The sequence below is a fragment of the Neolamprologus multifasciatus genome, chromosome 4 (genome assembly GCF_963576455.1).
Source record: "Neolamprologus multifasciatus chromosome 4, fNeoMul1.2, whole genome shotgun sequence".
In the NCBI taxonomy this organism is placed as follows: domain Eukaryota; kingdom Metazoa; phylum Chordata; class Actinopteri; order Cichliformes; family Cichlidae; genus Neolamprologus; species Neolamprologus multifasciatus.
This window is the reverse complement of record NC_140442.1, coordinates 29,633,052-29,649,120: the sequence shown is the minus strand read 5'-3', so window position 1 is coordinate 29,649,120 and position 16,069 is coordinate 29,633,052. Positions and strand designations below refer to the sequence as shown.

The window sequence follows — 16,069 nt, the reverse complement described above, 5'->3', positions numbered from 1 at the left end:
TGGTAATTCTGTGCAACTGCAAGTCTTCATCACAGCTCATGGCTGCCATTCCTGAAAGGTCAAGGAATATATATAACAAGGAAACACGTTAAAGGGCACCATCTTTTACAATCACTAGGCAAAATTAAAGACCTTTATTTATTGTATTTAGTCAAAATCAGTGAAGCCAAGTGTCCTTGTGGGAAAATGTGACCAAACTCCAAAGTTTTCCCAAGGTCACCTTGTAATTTTTTACTATTAATTAATGTTCTGATTGAGCTTTTTGACGAGCTGCTGGTTAGATTCTAACAAATAACAACAAAAAAAAGAAATCTTTACGTTTTTTTTGTGTTGGTGGTGGTGGGGGGATTGGTGGGGGGGGGGGGGGTGGAAGTAACCCATCCAAACTCCAAAGCTCTTCACTTAGTTCTTAGTTACACAGAAAATACCGAGAACACACTGAATGTAGAGCATCCCCAGCCTCTGTTTTTGTTTGTTTGTTTTTTGGATACAGACTAACTTTGCTTAAAAAAATTAACCAGAACAGACAAAGGTGAGACCCTTGGGAATGTTGGAATAAATAGGAATAAAAAGGAATTTCCTTTCACCATCATCATTAAAAAGAAAATAATAATAATAATAATAATAATAATAATAATTGTCTTATAAATATTAATTTGAATTCAGTAAAGCACAGGAAGTGGAAGTCATTGTCCAGAGTTTTACCAGGTTTCTGACGGTGCCAACACCTCATACAAAGACGGATCATTTAACAGGAACTGGGTGTACATCAGACACTCAATTAGCCACAACTGCTGCTTGAATAAGGATCATAATTCTGTGTAATTCTGCTCCCATGGTGGCTTGAAAAGATTTATACACTTGTCACAATCCCATTTAAGGAAGAGCAAGCGAATGCATGTGTGTGAGCATTATTAACTTCGGTCGTTTTTGTAGCCACCGCTGCAGAGTTTCACAATAAAACAACACATGCTTTTCTTTTCTTTTCTTTTTTATTTCTTTTCTTTTACGATCTCAGCCACACATCAACCAGGACTCACACTCGGATTGTTTCAGGACCCTGAAACAATCCAACAGTCCAAACTGCTCATTCATATTCCACAGAGAAAAGTGTCCCTAAATTACATTAGCATATAATGCCAACCACTTAGTTCTTTGCATTTAAAAAACAAACAGACTCCTCTTTCCGTCACCTTCTCTCCCAAAAATAATGCTCACTCATGCGTAATTTCACTGGCATGAAGTCATGGCATAAAGCAGGAACAAATTATGACTAAATTCCACTATTCAAGTAAAAAAAAGACTCAACACATGTAATCAGATTACCCGGCGTCCACTGTAAGCATTATTTTTACAGAAAAGAAAACTTGTCTTTGGGCAAAACAACTATGTTGATCTCTTGCTGTGAGCTCACGCGCCTCAGGACAAGTACACCATGTACTTTCAATCACAGAAGCGGCTTCCTGTGCAGAAACCCCAGCATACCTGCTGAAATGTATTCACCAATGCTGTTAAATCCTACCTATCTGCAGATGGGATGTCTGGATCCTGAGGTGGACAGCAAGGGGAAAAAACGGTGGACGGTGGGTTTGCTGTCAGCAGTCTGAAAGACAAAGAGGGAGTGTTTGGGGGAGGGGGAGTGGCGAGGTGGAATATGGAAAGTCAAAAGAGCAACAGTCTAAAAAAGAAGATGCTTCTGTTTGAGACACCATGGGGGTTAAAGGGAACTCAAGAGGAGGGGTGGGGGATTCACATAAATGTGTAACATTTAATGCGTGGCGTGCTGGCTGCACTGTGGTGCCCTGCAGCAAGGCCGCCCTAACAGTCCATAAAACAATGAAATATGACTCTGGAGGTTCTCACATTTTTCTTTTTCTCTTATTCTGATTCATTTTTAGCTCATCTATGTGCAGCTTCCTCCCTCATACACGTAAGACCCTCAGGCCGCATGCTGACTTGGCATGATTTAAACACCGCATGCATATTTACTAAACATGCAAGCGCACAGTCAGTGTTGCTCTGTGAGACAAAGCCAACAACATGAACTGTTTTCTTGACAATAAACAGGAATCTGCTGCCAGCAGGTAGAATACAAAAAAGTGCGTGTGCATGCTGGAGGCGGTGCTAAAATCAGAGGAGCCTTCAAAGTCAGTCTGTAGGTCACACATGAGACGCCTACTCTGGTACTTTGGTAGTATAGTCTGAAAGGATAAGGTTGGGGGGGGGGGAGTGTAGGAGGGCTGTTTAAAGCGAGCATCACATACATGACCTCTTGACTTTTGGAGAATGTGTCCACAAAGAGAACAGGAGCCCGTTTGATGAAACAGTCAACACCACATCACAAACGTGCCTTTCGTGCTCGAGGCATCGATAAAAGATAGACGTCGCCACTGTCACAAACTGGTTTGGTGTTTTTGCCGTCGCCGTCTTGATGATGACCCTACCATTACAAACTGTAGACTGTAGGTAAAACAGCAGAGCCACAGACTGGATGTAGAGACTGTATTGGTTAGGCAGTCCCATTATGAAGTCTCTTTTTAAAATCAGAAGTCATGATGTTCATTGAGCAAGTCTGACTGCTCACTGATCGCTTAATGACTTGCTCGTCACAAAATCGTCATCAAATCGGCTTTACTGTCAAACAACACCTTTTATTCGTCGTTGCCCAAATGGCGCAGGACCTGAGGTTGAGACAGAGCACAGAGCTCTATAAACAATTGTTCATGTTCTTTAAGAAAGTGAAATGTTTGGTCTGTTTGCATTTAGACCCCTGAACTCCAACCCATCATGGCAGACAGTAATATTGTAGGTGCTGTAGCGTTCAATATAAAGCGCAGTTGAAGCAGCAATTGCTGTGAATTGGTGCTATATTAATAAAATCGTTTGGTTGGAACAGATTTGAACTTTCCACACAACGCTGAGCTGAGTTGTGGGATAAAAATGTTTGTAGTGTTTGCAACTTCAACCCACCAGTGCAGTCTGGAGTCCATCTGTAAACACTGGGATAATCCAGCCATCTATTTACTTAGCCTCTTATCTGAATCAGGCTCTTTCGGGGAGCCTTGAGTCAATCTCAGCTATTGACATGCGCGACCAGTCCATCCCAGGACAAGATGGAGAAAAAGACAAGAATTCAAACTCACATTCACACCTATGGCCAGTTTAGAAACACCAGTTTATATGAAGGCATGTGGGAGGAAGCCTGGAGAACCTGGAGAGAAGCCAGAAAACACAGCGACAAGATGCAAAGTCCACACACAAACGTCTCCGTGGCATAACAACACCAACAGAGGGCTAATTTATATACTCTTTTCATGTGGTATAGACATGAAAACTCATAGATTAGCAAATCAGGCAAAGAAAGAGTAAAACCTTGTTGAAGGTGACCTGTGATGGTGATCTAGTGAAAATACTTTTTTGGGTTGGGAAAGGTTTCATCTTCATGAGCGGGCTCTAGGAAAGAGGAAAGAGGCAGCGCCATAATCAGTTCTGGATTGCACACAAAGCTGATGGAAAGAGCTGCTTGGAAAATATATCAATAAAATCCTCATAAATTAAAATTAAATCACAGCACCATTAAGAATGAGGTGATTAGAGACTTTGTCAGCTGCCAAAGACGAGACCAACAAGGATCAATTGCTTATTCTCTATAAAACAAGATGAAATCTCAGAAAAGCTGAATTTTTTGTCATGTCGTTTGTTTTTTGTCACTTCTCACCAGTAACCCCACCCCCCCCACCACCACCACCACCCCCCCACCCCCCCTGGAAAAGGAATGGGGGATGTGTGTGTGTGTATTTCCGTGTTTGTCCAGCAGATGTCTCCACTGAACTCTGCCCTGCCTGTATTTTGCAAAATGAGTTTGCGGGTGAGGAGAGCAAGGTCTTCTCTACTCAAAGGTTACAACCATACTAAATAAGCACAACTATGACCTGGTGTACATAAGTATACTGTGTGGTAATGCTTTATAATAACCACCAATAGTAATGCAAAGATACATGTTTAGTTGACAAGATTTAAGATGTTATATTTCTTTAATCGTCACCAATTTTATTTCCTCTTCACGAATCATTAATAACTGAAAGTGTGATTTTAGTTAAAACATGATGTTTCTTAGTTTTGTCAACAGCTGCCTCAGAGACATGATAAACAACAGCATGTGCATATCTCAGCTGTATCTGATGCCTGAGGATCAGGATGGTCTCACTGATCAGTAATTAAACCTTTATTATGTAACAATATTTATCATTGACAAATACATAGCATGACATTTAAAATCTTACGTGCTTACTGAGTCTCTTCAGCTAAAACTGGTACGTGTTACTAATATTATTCTCATATTTTATTTATAACAATATTTTAATATTTTTCTAAATATTTGTGATTTGTAAAATACGTTTGTAAGAAGATTAACGGTCGACTTACAAATTGTTTGGTCCCTGGCAATGCACAGCTCATCCTGGTTATTAAAACTGAAGATTTTCATTTCTACTTATTTCATGTCATCTCGATCATTTAATGAGAATTGTAAGTTTAATGGCTTAAATGGAAGAAGCTCAAGGACTGAAAAGATCAGTTGTAATCCAGGTGTGTTAGAGCTGTGTTAGAGCTGTGTTAGAGCTGTGTTAGAGTTGTGTTAGAGTTGTGTTAGAGTTGTGTTAGAGCTGTGTTAGAGCTGTGTTAGAGCTGTGTTAGAGTTGTGTTAGAGTTGTGTTAGAGCTGTGTTAGAGCTGTGTTAGAGTTTTGTTAGAGTTTTCGTGTCCTGTGGGAGAACCTGTTGGTTGGTTACGTCAAACCTGCATGTGTCACGGCGCTTTTACAAAACTTTATGTGAGCATTTTTATTCATCCACCCAATCAGAATCAGGAACAAACATTTTCCACCTTACCCCCACCACACACACACACACACACACACACACACACACACACACACACACACACACACACACACACACACCTTATCAACTTGTGACTGCATCCTGTTGCATCCATTCAAAGCCCCTCCACCATGTTTCTCATTATAAACTGGTTCCAGCAAGTTCTTGACAATTAGCACACAGTCACCCTGCTCCTGCATAACCAAACAACTGCAGCCAAAGAACTATAAAATAGAGGCAAGATGGACCAAGAAGAAGAAAAAGCGACGAGGAGAAGAAGCGACGGCTAACGGACAGAAGAAGAAGAGAGATGGCTCAGAGAAGAACCAGTGGAACCAACCTCTTCATGACAAGTGAGCTCAGCGTAGCCGTTTTACTTCTGAAAACTGATTTGTACAGAACAGTCCAAATCGAATGGATCATTTGCTTTAAAAGAAAATGTTAGAAGTTAAAATCTGCGTTTATGAAAATGTAAATGTTCAGACCTGAACATTCTACAGTTTTGTACCAACAAGATACAAATTTGTAAGCGTGATTATATTTAGAAACACTGTTACAAGTTTGCTCACCAGCACTGACAACCAAACTGCATAACATCAATATATGCATCTGTATTGCATATATTAAATGTAAATGTTATCCTAATAACATTGTTTATTGCAGTGGTTTTATATGACACGTACCATTCATTCACTAATATACTTTTTTCACTAATTGTTATTGATTGTTATTCAACGTATTGTAGTAATTATTAAAAAAATATTTTTTTTAATTTTTTTTTTAAGGGGATTTAAAAAAGTTACGTTTAAAAATGATTGCACCAGAGTTGGCTATTAATTTGTTTTTATTTATTTATTTATTATATTAGAAGTTAGAAAGCCATAATAATGTATTCTTAATGTATTTTTCAGTGCATAACATTTTGAATTAAATTAACCTAATAATTTTAATGGCTGCACTGATGATGGCACTTTTGCATTGACTAAAGCCAGATTGAAAATCAGTTATCAGACCTAGCGTAATATTTATATTTATGATTAACAAGGAATTTTGTTTCTATAAATAAAGTTTACCTTTTATAGATTAGATGCAGGTCAGAAATTTTAACTCAAACACAAAAGAAAAATAAGGAAAAACAAATGACAGCTGTACCTGTTGAATGATGCTCACATTCCACCCAGCCCCCCCGATAAGCAGATGTAAGAGAAAAAGAGGGAAAAAGCCAAAAGGACACCAAACTGTGGCCCTGCAGCTGCTTCCTCTAACGCTGCCTCATCTTTTCATGCTTCGCAGTGTTGTGTGTGGTGGCGATGTGCAGAGCCGTCCCCATCAACGAGCTGCTCGAGCGAGCCTCTCAGCACTCTGACAAACTGCACGCGCTCAGCACGACGCTCACCCAGGAGCTGGTCTGTACCTGTTTGTGTGTGTGTGTTTGCACTGTAGACATGTCACAGTCTCCCCAAACATAAAAAACACAAACTTCCTGTTTGAACCCGATGCTTCCTTATTAGCTCGACATGTAGTGCAGTGGGTCTGCTTGAAGCTGCCTCATCTTCAGGAACTATGCACTGATCTAACTGATCTATTCGAGCAGCACAATATTCATTTAATGTCCTGAAAAGTGGGGATTGAGAGCATTTCTGTTGAACTAAAGCATTCTGCATCCTCACGTTCCATCACAGAGAAAAATCTGTTTGTTGTCTTTTTTTAAAGAGACTAACGCTCAACGTCTGTCCCTCCCAGGACTCTCACTTCCCTCCTATAGGCAGGGTGATCATGCCGCGTCCCGCAATGTGCCACACCTCCTCTCTACAGACGCCCGTTGACAAGGACCAAGCACTTCAAGTATCGGTAAGTGCTTTTACTCCAGTATTGACATTATTGTTTGCTTCCATGTGCTTTAACCACATATTATTCAGTTTTGTATTTAACACCTTCCCCGCTGTCTCTTATACATCAAATTGAATGTCAACTTTGCGAAATACATTATATTCCAGAGACCGCTTTAAGCAGTAAGTCATTTAAAGAGTACTTTGAGAACGACTGTGTGAATTTGACTGTCTACAAAAGCTAACGAGAAAAAAAAGGGGTATTTTCAACGCAATTCAATGATATTTGTTTTATTTAGATGGAGCAAAGTCACAACAAGTTGCCTTTAGGTGCTTTATAGGCTGTATCCCAATTCAGGGTCTGCAGCCTTAAAGTACGCAGCCTCAACGATCCTCAAGGGCCGCGTACTTAAAGACCGCTAAGGCTGGAAGTGCGAGGCTTGTGAAATGGGACGGTCTAGCCTCCGTTGCGCTGCCCAGGTTGCCTAGCAACCATGATACTAACAGCTGGAAACGTTTCATACAGCTTTGTTTGACAGAAATGAAGGAGAAAATCTTTTGTTTGTTTGTTTCTACATGAGCTTTGATCATTCTCTGTAAGATTAAGCTCAGCTATTGAACGGCGTATATTTTAAAGTAAAGGCTTTAAAACCAAGTTAGTACAAACGTCACTAATGTCACATAACTTTGCCGACATGTGGCCAACAGGAATGTTTTAATGATCTTCGTTATTAAACATTTGCACATAAATAAGTGACATAATATTCAGTACCTACTTAAGTTTACTCTTCGGCGCCCCTCATCCGCCGTTATTTTTCGGCAAAATTATCCACACCCACCGCCGCGCTATGCATTCTGGGATATGTTGGGCCACGAAGTCTACACCGCCACATCCTTAAAATTCAGGGAAATGAAGGACGCATTTGAGGGCTGCATTTCGAGCAGCCTTCGAATTGGGACAGCCTTCGTCGCGTCGCTGTGACGTAATCGGCCTTAAAATGCGGCCTTTAAGGCTGCAGACCCTGAATTGGGATACAGCCATATTGTAGGGTAAAGACTAGAGAGAAAAACCACAACAATCAGATGACCCCCTTGGTGACGGTGGGAACAAAAAACTCCCTTTTTACAGAACTTCCTTTCGCAGAACCAGCCTCAGATTCAGCTACGATCAATTTAGGGTAATCGGAGGTAAACAGGCCAAAAGAGACACTGTGGAAGAGAGCCTGAGATTTATAACCGCTAATAATTAAATGCAGAGTGGTGTGTAAACACACAGACACTGAAAAGAGGAAACACTGAGTGCATCATGGGAAGTCCCCTGCCCCCATTTTAACTTTAGTTAGACAAAAGTAAGAAATCTGTATCTGACACAAATCTGCATACTGCTTCTGTTTCCCCCAAACATCTTCACCTTCTTGTGGTTTTGTTTCTATTTATTTCTTGTCCAGGAGTCAGATTTGATGTCCCTGGCTCGCTCCCTCCTCCAAGCCTGGTCGGACCCTCTCGTCCTCCTGTCCTCCTCTGCTAGTGCCCTGCCTCACCCAGCACAAAGCACCATATTCAACAAGATCCAGGAGATGCAGCAGTACTCCAAAAGTCTCAAGGATGGCCTGGATGTACTATCTAGCAAGGTGTGTAAGAGACGCCTGCAGGAGCTTTGGGGGGAAAATAAAAAGTTATTTTCATTTACAAATACAAAATGTATCATTAAAATGATTTTTGCCGGCCTCTGTTTGTGTCCAGATGGGCTCATCTGCTCAGGCCATCACTTCACTGCCCTACCGAGGAGGCACCAACCTCGGCCAGGACAAGATTACCAAGTTGGTCAACTTCAACTTTCTGCTGTCCTGCCTCCGTCGGGACTCTCACAAGATTGACAGCTTCCTGAAAGTCCTGCGCTGCCGGGCAGCAAAGATGCAACCAGAGATGTGCTGAAGAGTGGGTGTCCAGCCTGACTCTGTGGGGAGATTGTCCTGAAAGCTTGTATTGCCTATAGAATTACACACGGTACTATATTCCTACCTGCTGATTAGTTTTGCAACACGAGGATAAGGAGGAGTTATAAGTTACAAAAACACATAAAAATTGACCTTCTTGCTCCATTTCTCAGTGTGTATGTATAAATTAAAGCTGCTTTCAGCTGTTGCCTTATTCTCAAGGGGTTACCACAGTGGATCGCTCCACTTGTTTAATTGTGTTTTATGCTGGATGCCCTTCCTGATGCAACCCCAAAGAAGTTTGTGTCTCCTCCTGGGATTATGCCAGGAGATCTTTTGCTTGTTTATGCACACGTGTAAACCTTTACACTATGGAGGATTGTTAAAGGTTAACAGATTTAAAGTATAGGAAGGGGAGCTGCAGGCTGTTGTCCGACCTTAGTAATGTGTCATTGTCTTGATGGAGCACCTTTCCATTTTGATTTCCAGCTGGCCTGGCATTATGAAGTGACCAGACAGTGGTCACGAGTGGAAGCAAATCAGTGTGTCAACCTGTGACTCCTCCTCATCCTTTTGTTGTGTTAAAGCAGTATCCCCACAAAGTCCTACTACTAATGGAGAATGTTTTCTTCCTAACTAACGCTTAATTAACTGCAGCATTTGCACTTTAGATTAAATGACATCTTTTAAAAAGCATTGTTACCTTAGTGCCTTTTAACTGAACTGTTCCTTTTAAATCTGTATTTCATTAAAGTTTTTCTTGCACAGTCGAATGTTGTCACTTATTCTTTGTTTAATGGAAATCAGTAGCGTGCATGTAACAGCTCACTGATCTCACTATATAATCAGTGGAGTTCCAACGGGGTTCTGTTCTGTTTCCTTGGGTAGTATTATCAAAAGGCACAGCATTTTCATTCTATGCAGATGATACCCAGCTTTATATATCCATGAAGCCAGATAACACACACCAGTTAGTTAAACTGGTGAAAGTATACCATCAACACTGACACAAATACAAGAAAACAGCCTTTGAATAGCTTAATAGTTAAGCACTATGGGTGAAGGGGTTAAACACATGTGTAGGACTGCTTTCGTGCATTTGCACAATATCTCTAAATAATATCTCTATGTCTCAGAGTGATGCTGAAAAACGAGTTCATATATTTATTACTTCGACTGGCCTACTGTAATTGATTATTATAAAGATGTCCTAAAAGTACTGATGGGGACAGTGCATGCATATTTCACCCATATTCGCTTTGCTTCATTGCCCCCCTGCTGAGTCCTAAATTGAATTTAAAATCCTTCTAGTCACATACAATGTCTTGAATAATCAGGCCTTATCTGATCTTAAAGACCTTAGAGTACTGTATCACCCCAATAGAGTAATTTGCTTTTCCCTATGATATTGAAGGGAAAGCACAGCCTTCAGTTTTCAAATCAAATCAAATCACTTTTATTGTCACATCACATGTGCAGGTACTCTGGTACAGTACATGTGAGTGAAATTCTTGTGTGCGAGCTTCACAAGCAACAGAGTTGTGCAAAAATACAATAACGTAAAACAAGCAAATATAAGAATGGCTAAATCTGAGAATTATATGAATAAATATATGTACAATATAAGAGTGTATGCATATTACTGGATGTGTATACTAAATATGTTTTTCTACGTGTGTGTGTGTGTGTGTATACATATTTTACAAATTAAATAGAGTAAACAATAAAATAAAATATATAAAAATATACAGAGTTGGTTGAGACATGTGCAAAACAGTGGCATTAATGTACAGTATGTAGTGCATAATGTTGAAGTTCCAGTAGTGGAGGTGAGGTGTCTATGAAGTGTTCAGCAGTCTGATGGCCTGGTGGAAGAAGCTGTCTCTCAGTCTGCTTGTTTGGGACCGGATGCTGCAGAACCGCCTTCCTGATGGAAGTAGTCTGAACAGTTTATGGCTGGGGCGACTGGAGTCCTTGATGATCCTCCCCGCTTTCCTCAGGCACCACTTCCTGTAGATGTCCTGGAGGGAGGGAAGCTCACCTCCAATTATCCAGTTTTCAGGGCTCTCTTCCGTGGAAACATCTCCCAATTTGGATATGGGAGACAACTTTTGTGATTAGGCTTTAAACTCAAAGCTTTTTGATATAGCATATAGGCAGGGCTGGAGCAGGTGACCCTGAATCCTTCCTTAGTTACCCTGCAATAGGTCTAGGCTGCTTGGGGCTTGATGCACTGTGTTTCTACTCCATTTTGCATTTCATTAATTAACATGCTGGCCTTAATTTTTAATTATTAATCACAGGCTCTCTTCCACAGTGTGTATTTTGTCCTATGCTCCGACTGGTAGCAGCAGATGGCTGCTTCTCCCTGAGCCTGGTTCTGCTGGAGTTCCTTCCCACTGTCGCCATGTGCTTGATTGGTGTTGCTTGATTGTTGGGTTTTTCCCTGTGTTATTGTAGGGTCTCTACCTTACAATAAAACCTTGATGTGACTGTTGTGATTTGGCGATGTACAAATGAAACTGAATTGAATAGGACTACAGAAGCATTGTCAGTGACACAAATGCATTGGTGGTGGGCTGGGACTGTTTATGGCTCATTCCACCCAAAGTCATCAAATTAAAAATAAATAAATCACAAATCGTCCTTAAAATGTTCCAGTTGAAAGATATACTTTCTAATAAGATTCGTGCAAAACTTCTTGCTAATAATATATTAGTTATAGATGCATTAATTTGTCCTCATATTAACTCACATTCAGAGTAGAGCCAGAATCTCACACATTTTAAAGAGAAAGAGAGAAATTCTTCCACAAATAGTGACATAGTTACTGCAGAGTAACAATGTCACTATTTGTGGACGACTGCAGAGGGCGCTCAACAACCTTGTTTTGATTTTGGAGCATAAGTAGAATACAGCCATTGAGCCCCGCACTGCAAAGAGAGGCGTACCTGATGAGTCACTCTTATCAGTGCACGCACTCGTGCTGATTGCAACTACTTGCAATTGGTCACCAAACATTGAGTGCAATCTCTGAGCAGCCATCGATGTTTCCTCATCACAAAAAGCTGCAGTTCTATGTTCACTCTAATGTGACTGAGCCACTGGCAAACTGGCAGCAATATTTTTAAACTTGAAAAAAAAAATTGGTTCACCTCTTTGCTTTTAGGCTTTTGGATAAAAATGCACAGACCTGCTTTATTTTAAACTCCATGTACAGCTGCCAACTGAGAGAACAATGTTTTGTGTGTTTTTGTGTGGAGATGATTATTATACGTAGCATAACGATACAAGTGGTTATAACTCATTATTCATATATAGGGATTTAAAAAGGCCTGTTCTTGGAAAAAACAGGAGATCCCTCCTTTAAGAGCATTTCAAATTCTATATAATTGAATTAAAACGGTCAAACTGATGGTTCCAGGTCTCAGTGTTTAACTAAGATCTTTTATTTTAACAGAGAAACAAATTGTGACCCTGAAGTAACATTTCTGTAAAGGTTTGATGAGAAAAACTGACATCCCTATAGTAACCCTTAAAAAAAAATCTAAAAATTAAATTTTTAGAAAGTCGCATCAATTGGTGATTATAAATTTCCTATAGCTGTGAATATGACTGTGAATGGTCTGCCTGCAGTTTAAACTGCCAAAAGTCATGTCCACCTTATTCCATCCATTACTTACTGCTACGTGCATTAACTAGTCATTTTTGGGAATAAAAGTAGCGGCAAGTTATTTGGGAGCAGAATGGGAATAAAGAATCTCATCAGGATTTAGAATATCTGAAGCCCTCTATGTGTCACCTCAGCATTATCCCCACTTGTCTTTTTAAAGAAGTCTTTGACACTATTGGACACGGTAAAAAACAAATCTTGATGCAACAGTTCTTTCAAATTCAAACTTCCTTTCCTGTCCAAAGTCCAGGAGAAAAATTGTGTTTCTTTGGCTCCAGGCTCTTCTGGGAATGACTGAGATCGCCGAAATATTTCAATTCAGGTTTACATTGCGCTGAAACTGTTTTTAAAAGTTTTTAATGATCTTTTAATAATTGCTGCCTCGGGTGACTGCCAACCTTTAGTTTTTCATTTGAGAAACAAATAAATTCTGTTGTAAAAGAACTGCCTTTGAATATTCTAGAAAGTTGATTTTCTGAAACTAAAAGCAACACAGCAGCACTTTTTTTAAGACCGGTGAGTAATGGCTGTATATTTCAGGAGAGAACTCTCAAGTATATGTGAAGGACAGACAAGAAGCACTGTCTGCTAGAGTTTAACAAATGTCCTCACAAACATAGGCTTGGATAGATAAGGGAAGCATATCTGCACATAGCATGCACCCACGCATCCTTCTTCCTCGGCTGCTGTGTTTGTGCTTTCATGTATCTGTCCTGATTCCACTGAGCTGGCGTTCAGTTGGAGCTCCAGTCTGCAGTCTGCTCTATTTTTAGCTCTGAGGCAGGAGGTGCTAAGTGAGGCAGCCGTCCCAGAAGTTCACAGTGAAAAGAAGAACATCTCTCTGAGGCACAGCAGTGCATTTATATGATGGGAAAAGGAAACATGGAAAAATGGTGATCCTATACTTGCACACCTGGGATCTTCAGAAGAACCTGTTTAACTGTAACAATTAGCACTATGACTGAGTTAATATGTATCTTTTTAGCCTACATGAGTAAATAAAAAACTGACATTCGTCTGAAAATTGGGTTGCCGGGGTACAAACATCACGAGTAGATAGGCATAGCACTCCATATTACAACATAACCACTTTTACAGGATGAGAAAAAGCCACTGTGTTCGGCAATGTTTGGAGAAGTTTGGATTTTGATCTCGTCTTCTTGAAGTATCAAAGGAAAACCCAAGCAACTCAAAGGGATCATGGATTAATAAAAAAATGTAGCGATTCTGATTCCATTTTTGATATAATTTATTGATTTAATTCCTAATTGATCCTTGTGATTTCTCACTGGGCTCTCATTGGCTCAGCTTTGAGAGTCACCACTATCGCTAAGCAGCAAAAACATTACATTTATGCATTCATGTGATCAGTGTTGGTCATTACTCAAAAAAGTCATGTACTACACATATTACACAGAACTGCTTTCTTAAAAGTGATGCAGTAACTACTCCCAGGAGAAAGTAATTCATTACATTACTTGTTATATTACTTTCACGTTTGAAGAGTGCAGGGATCCAAACAAACTGACTCCAAACTTTTAAACAGTAGTGTGTTTTGTGTACATGTGTCTGTAACTAATCAGGATTTTTTAGTTGTGTCTATCATCAAAAACTGAGTTGACGTGTTTTAACTCTGATGGCAAACTCTCCCTAACAAGTCCACTTTGAGCCCTACACTAGAGGTGCTGTGTCTCGCTTTTACAGGGCCTTACTAGATATATACAGTCCTTCATCTGATACTTTTAGGGAGCAGTGGCAGGAAGAACTGGGGGTGGATGTTACTGATGATCTTTGGCAAGAGTGCATTAAGTTGCATTAAGAATATATATTGTAGTTCTATAAATGCTAGACATTGTCTGATCCAATTTAAGGTTGTGTATAGGTTGCATTTTTCTCCCACGAAAGTGGAAAAAATATATAAGAACGTTTCAGCCCTCTGTGTTAAGTGTTCAAGTGGTCGAGGAACTTTATCTCACCTTTTCTTTCAATGCCAAAACCTACAGCTTTTTTGGAATCATTTGTTTGATTTTCTGACCAAAGCCATTGGCAGGGAGGTCCCATGTACCCCCTTTGCAGCATTGTTCGGGGTGTCTGAACCGGGATGGGCAAGGGACAAGACAGAGACGCAGGTTGTGTCAATGACTACTCTTGTGGCTAGAAAGCTGATACTTCTCTGCTGGAAGTCTGATAAACCTCCTACCTTCGAAATGTGGATGAGAGAATTTGGAAATGTACTCCATCTGGAGAAAATCAGGTTTATCGTGTTTAACCGAGAGAGTGTGTTTTATAAGATTTGGCAACCAGTCATTAGCCTGATGGATAAACTTAAGTGAAATATACTCTGTCTTAACATTTATGTATGCTGTATTACCACCTTGTTGACTTGCCGTCCACCTTCTATTGTGTTCTTTTGAAGGTGATTGTTGTATACTGCTTAATTATAAAATCAATAAAAATATATTGAAAAAAAAACCAAGTCCACTTTATGCTGCTTCCTGATCTGTCACGCTCATCAGTGGCTCATGGTTAAGGCCTTTGTCTGTACTTGACCACAGAGGCAGAGCATCGTTCAATCCTGCCAGCTGCCTATAGGGAGCATTTCAAGGATGACAGACTCCACTTTCTCTGCAGCAAGACAGCTCATAACGTTTTAACAGTGTCTCCCTGTCCTCATACTTCTACATCATCTTCTATCATTATTTTCCTGAATTAGAAGAAGGTGATAACTATTACATTTGTTAAACTGATTTGTTTTACATTAGACTGCTGATTTATTGTGAATGGATGATATTGTTTTATGATGCATTATACTGCTGAGTTAAGAAGAGAGTCGGGGCCTTGGTGCTCTGATAGCAGAGGAGACAGAGCACATTCCCACCCCACCACCTTGTTGGGAGCAGAAAAACAAGGAGCCGAGGTCATAACTTAGGAAAGAATGTGAATGTTTAGGCTTTTACGACTAGGTGTGGGCCACTAGAGGCTATACGAGCTTGAGTAACCCTCCACCAGTTTGAGATTTGCTGTGACCCTCTGCATGCATGTCTCTCCATCCAGATGGTTTATGCTCATAAAGTGTTGAATTGTATGGAATAAAAGATTGTTGATTGAGCATTTATACACCGAGTATTGTCCTTCCTTCAGCCCAAAGATCGAAAGAATTGGGAGGATATAACATTAGTAACAGCAAATTAGTCAGAAATGTAAAAATATGAATGTTTAACAGTAACTTTGATCATAAATCATGAATGAAACATCTACACAGGTGTACAGAGGCCAGTTTACAGCAGTAACACCTCCTTTGTTCCATTATGTAACCAACTGTCTGTTTATCATGTTAAAGCCCAACTAATCCGTCAACAAACGTTTATCGAATGACATCAACACTGACCAAAATTATTTTGTCAACTAAGACAGTAATACATTTTGTCACATTAGAGTCCTGAACGCCCCATTTTCTCTTCCTTATTCTGATTACATCAAGTTTGCACTTTTCTATAAAAACACTGGCACTCACGTGTCTTCAAAACCCTCAGCGTTTATTTTCTGTTTCACAAATGGAATTGTTTTTATTTCTTAAAATAAAATAAAATGTTTCCCCTTTTGCAGTATAATTGCAATTAACAGCAAAACCATCAAAGACTTAAACTGATGTGTTTAAATTTAGCAGTTAGTGCAAGTTCGACTTTATATTAAGACTTCAGTATGAAACAGCTTTCAGTTCAAGCAGACGTGTCAGGTGAGTATTTGAACC

The 16,069-nt window shown here is 39.9% G+C and overlaps 1 protein-coding gene across 1 annotated transcript; it reads left to right on the top strand.

The window, feature by feature from the left end:
* Positions 1-4,694: 4,694 nt before the first annotated feature.
* On the top strand, positions 4,695-9,409 carry prl (prolactin). The gene is made up of 5 exons (XM_085157744.1): positions 4,695-5,232; positions 6,173-6,285; positions 6,623-6,730; positions 8,157-8,339; positions 8,452-9,409. The coding sequence occupies exons 1-5, from the start codon at positions 5,190-5,192 to the stop codon at positions 8,641-8,643; spliced, it is 639 nt and encodes a 212-aa protein (XP_085013870.1). The 5' UTR covers positions 4,695-5,189; the 3' UTR covers positions 8,644-9,409.
* The last annotated feature ends 6,660 nt before the right edge of the window (positions 9,410-16,069 follow it).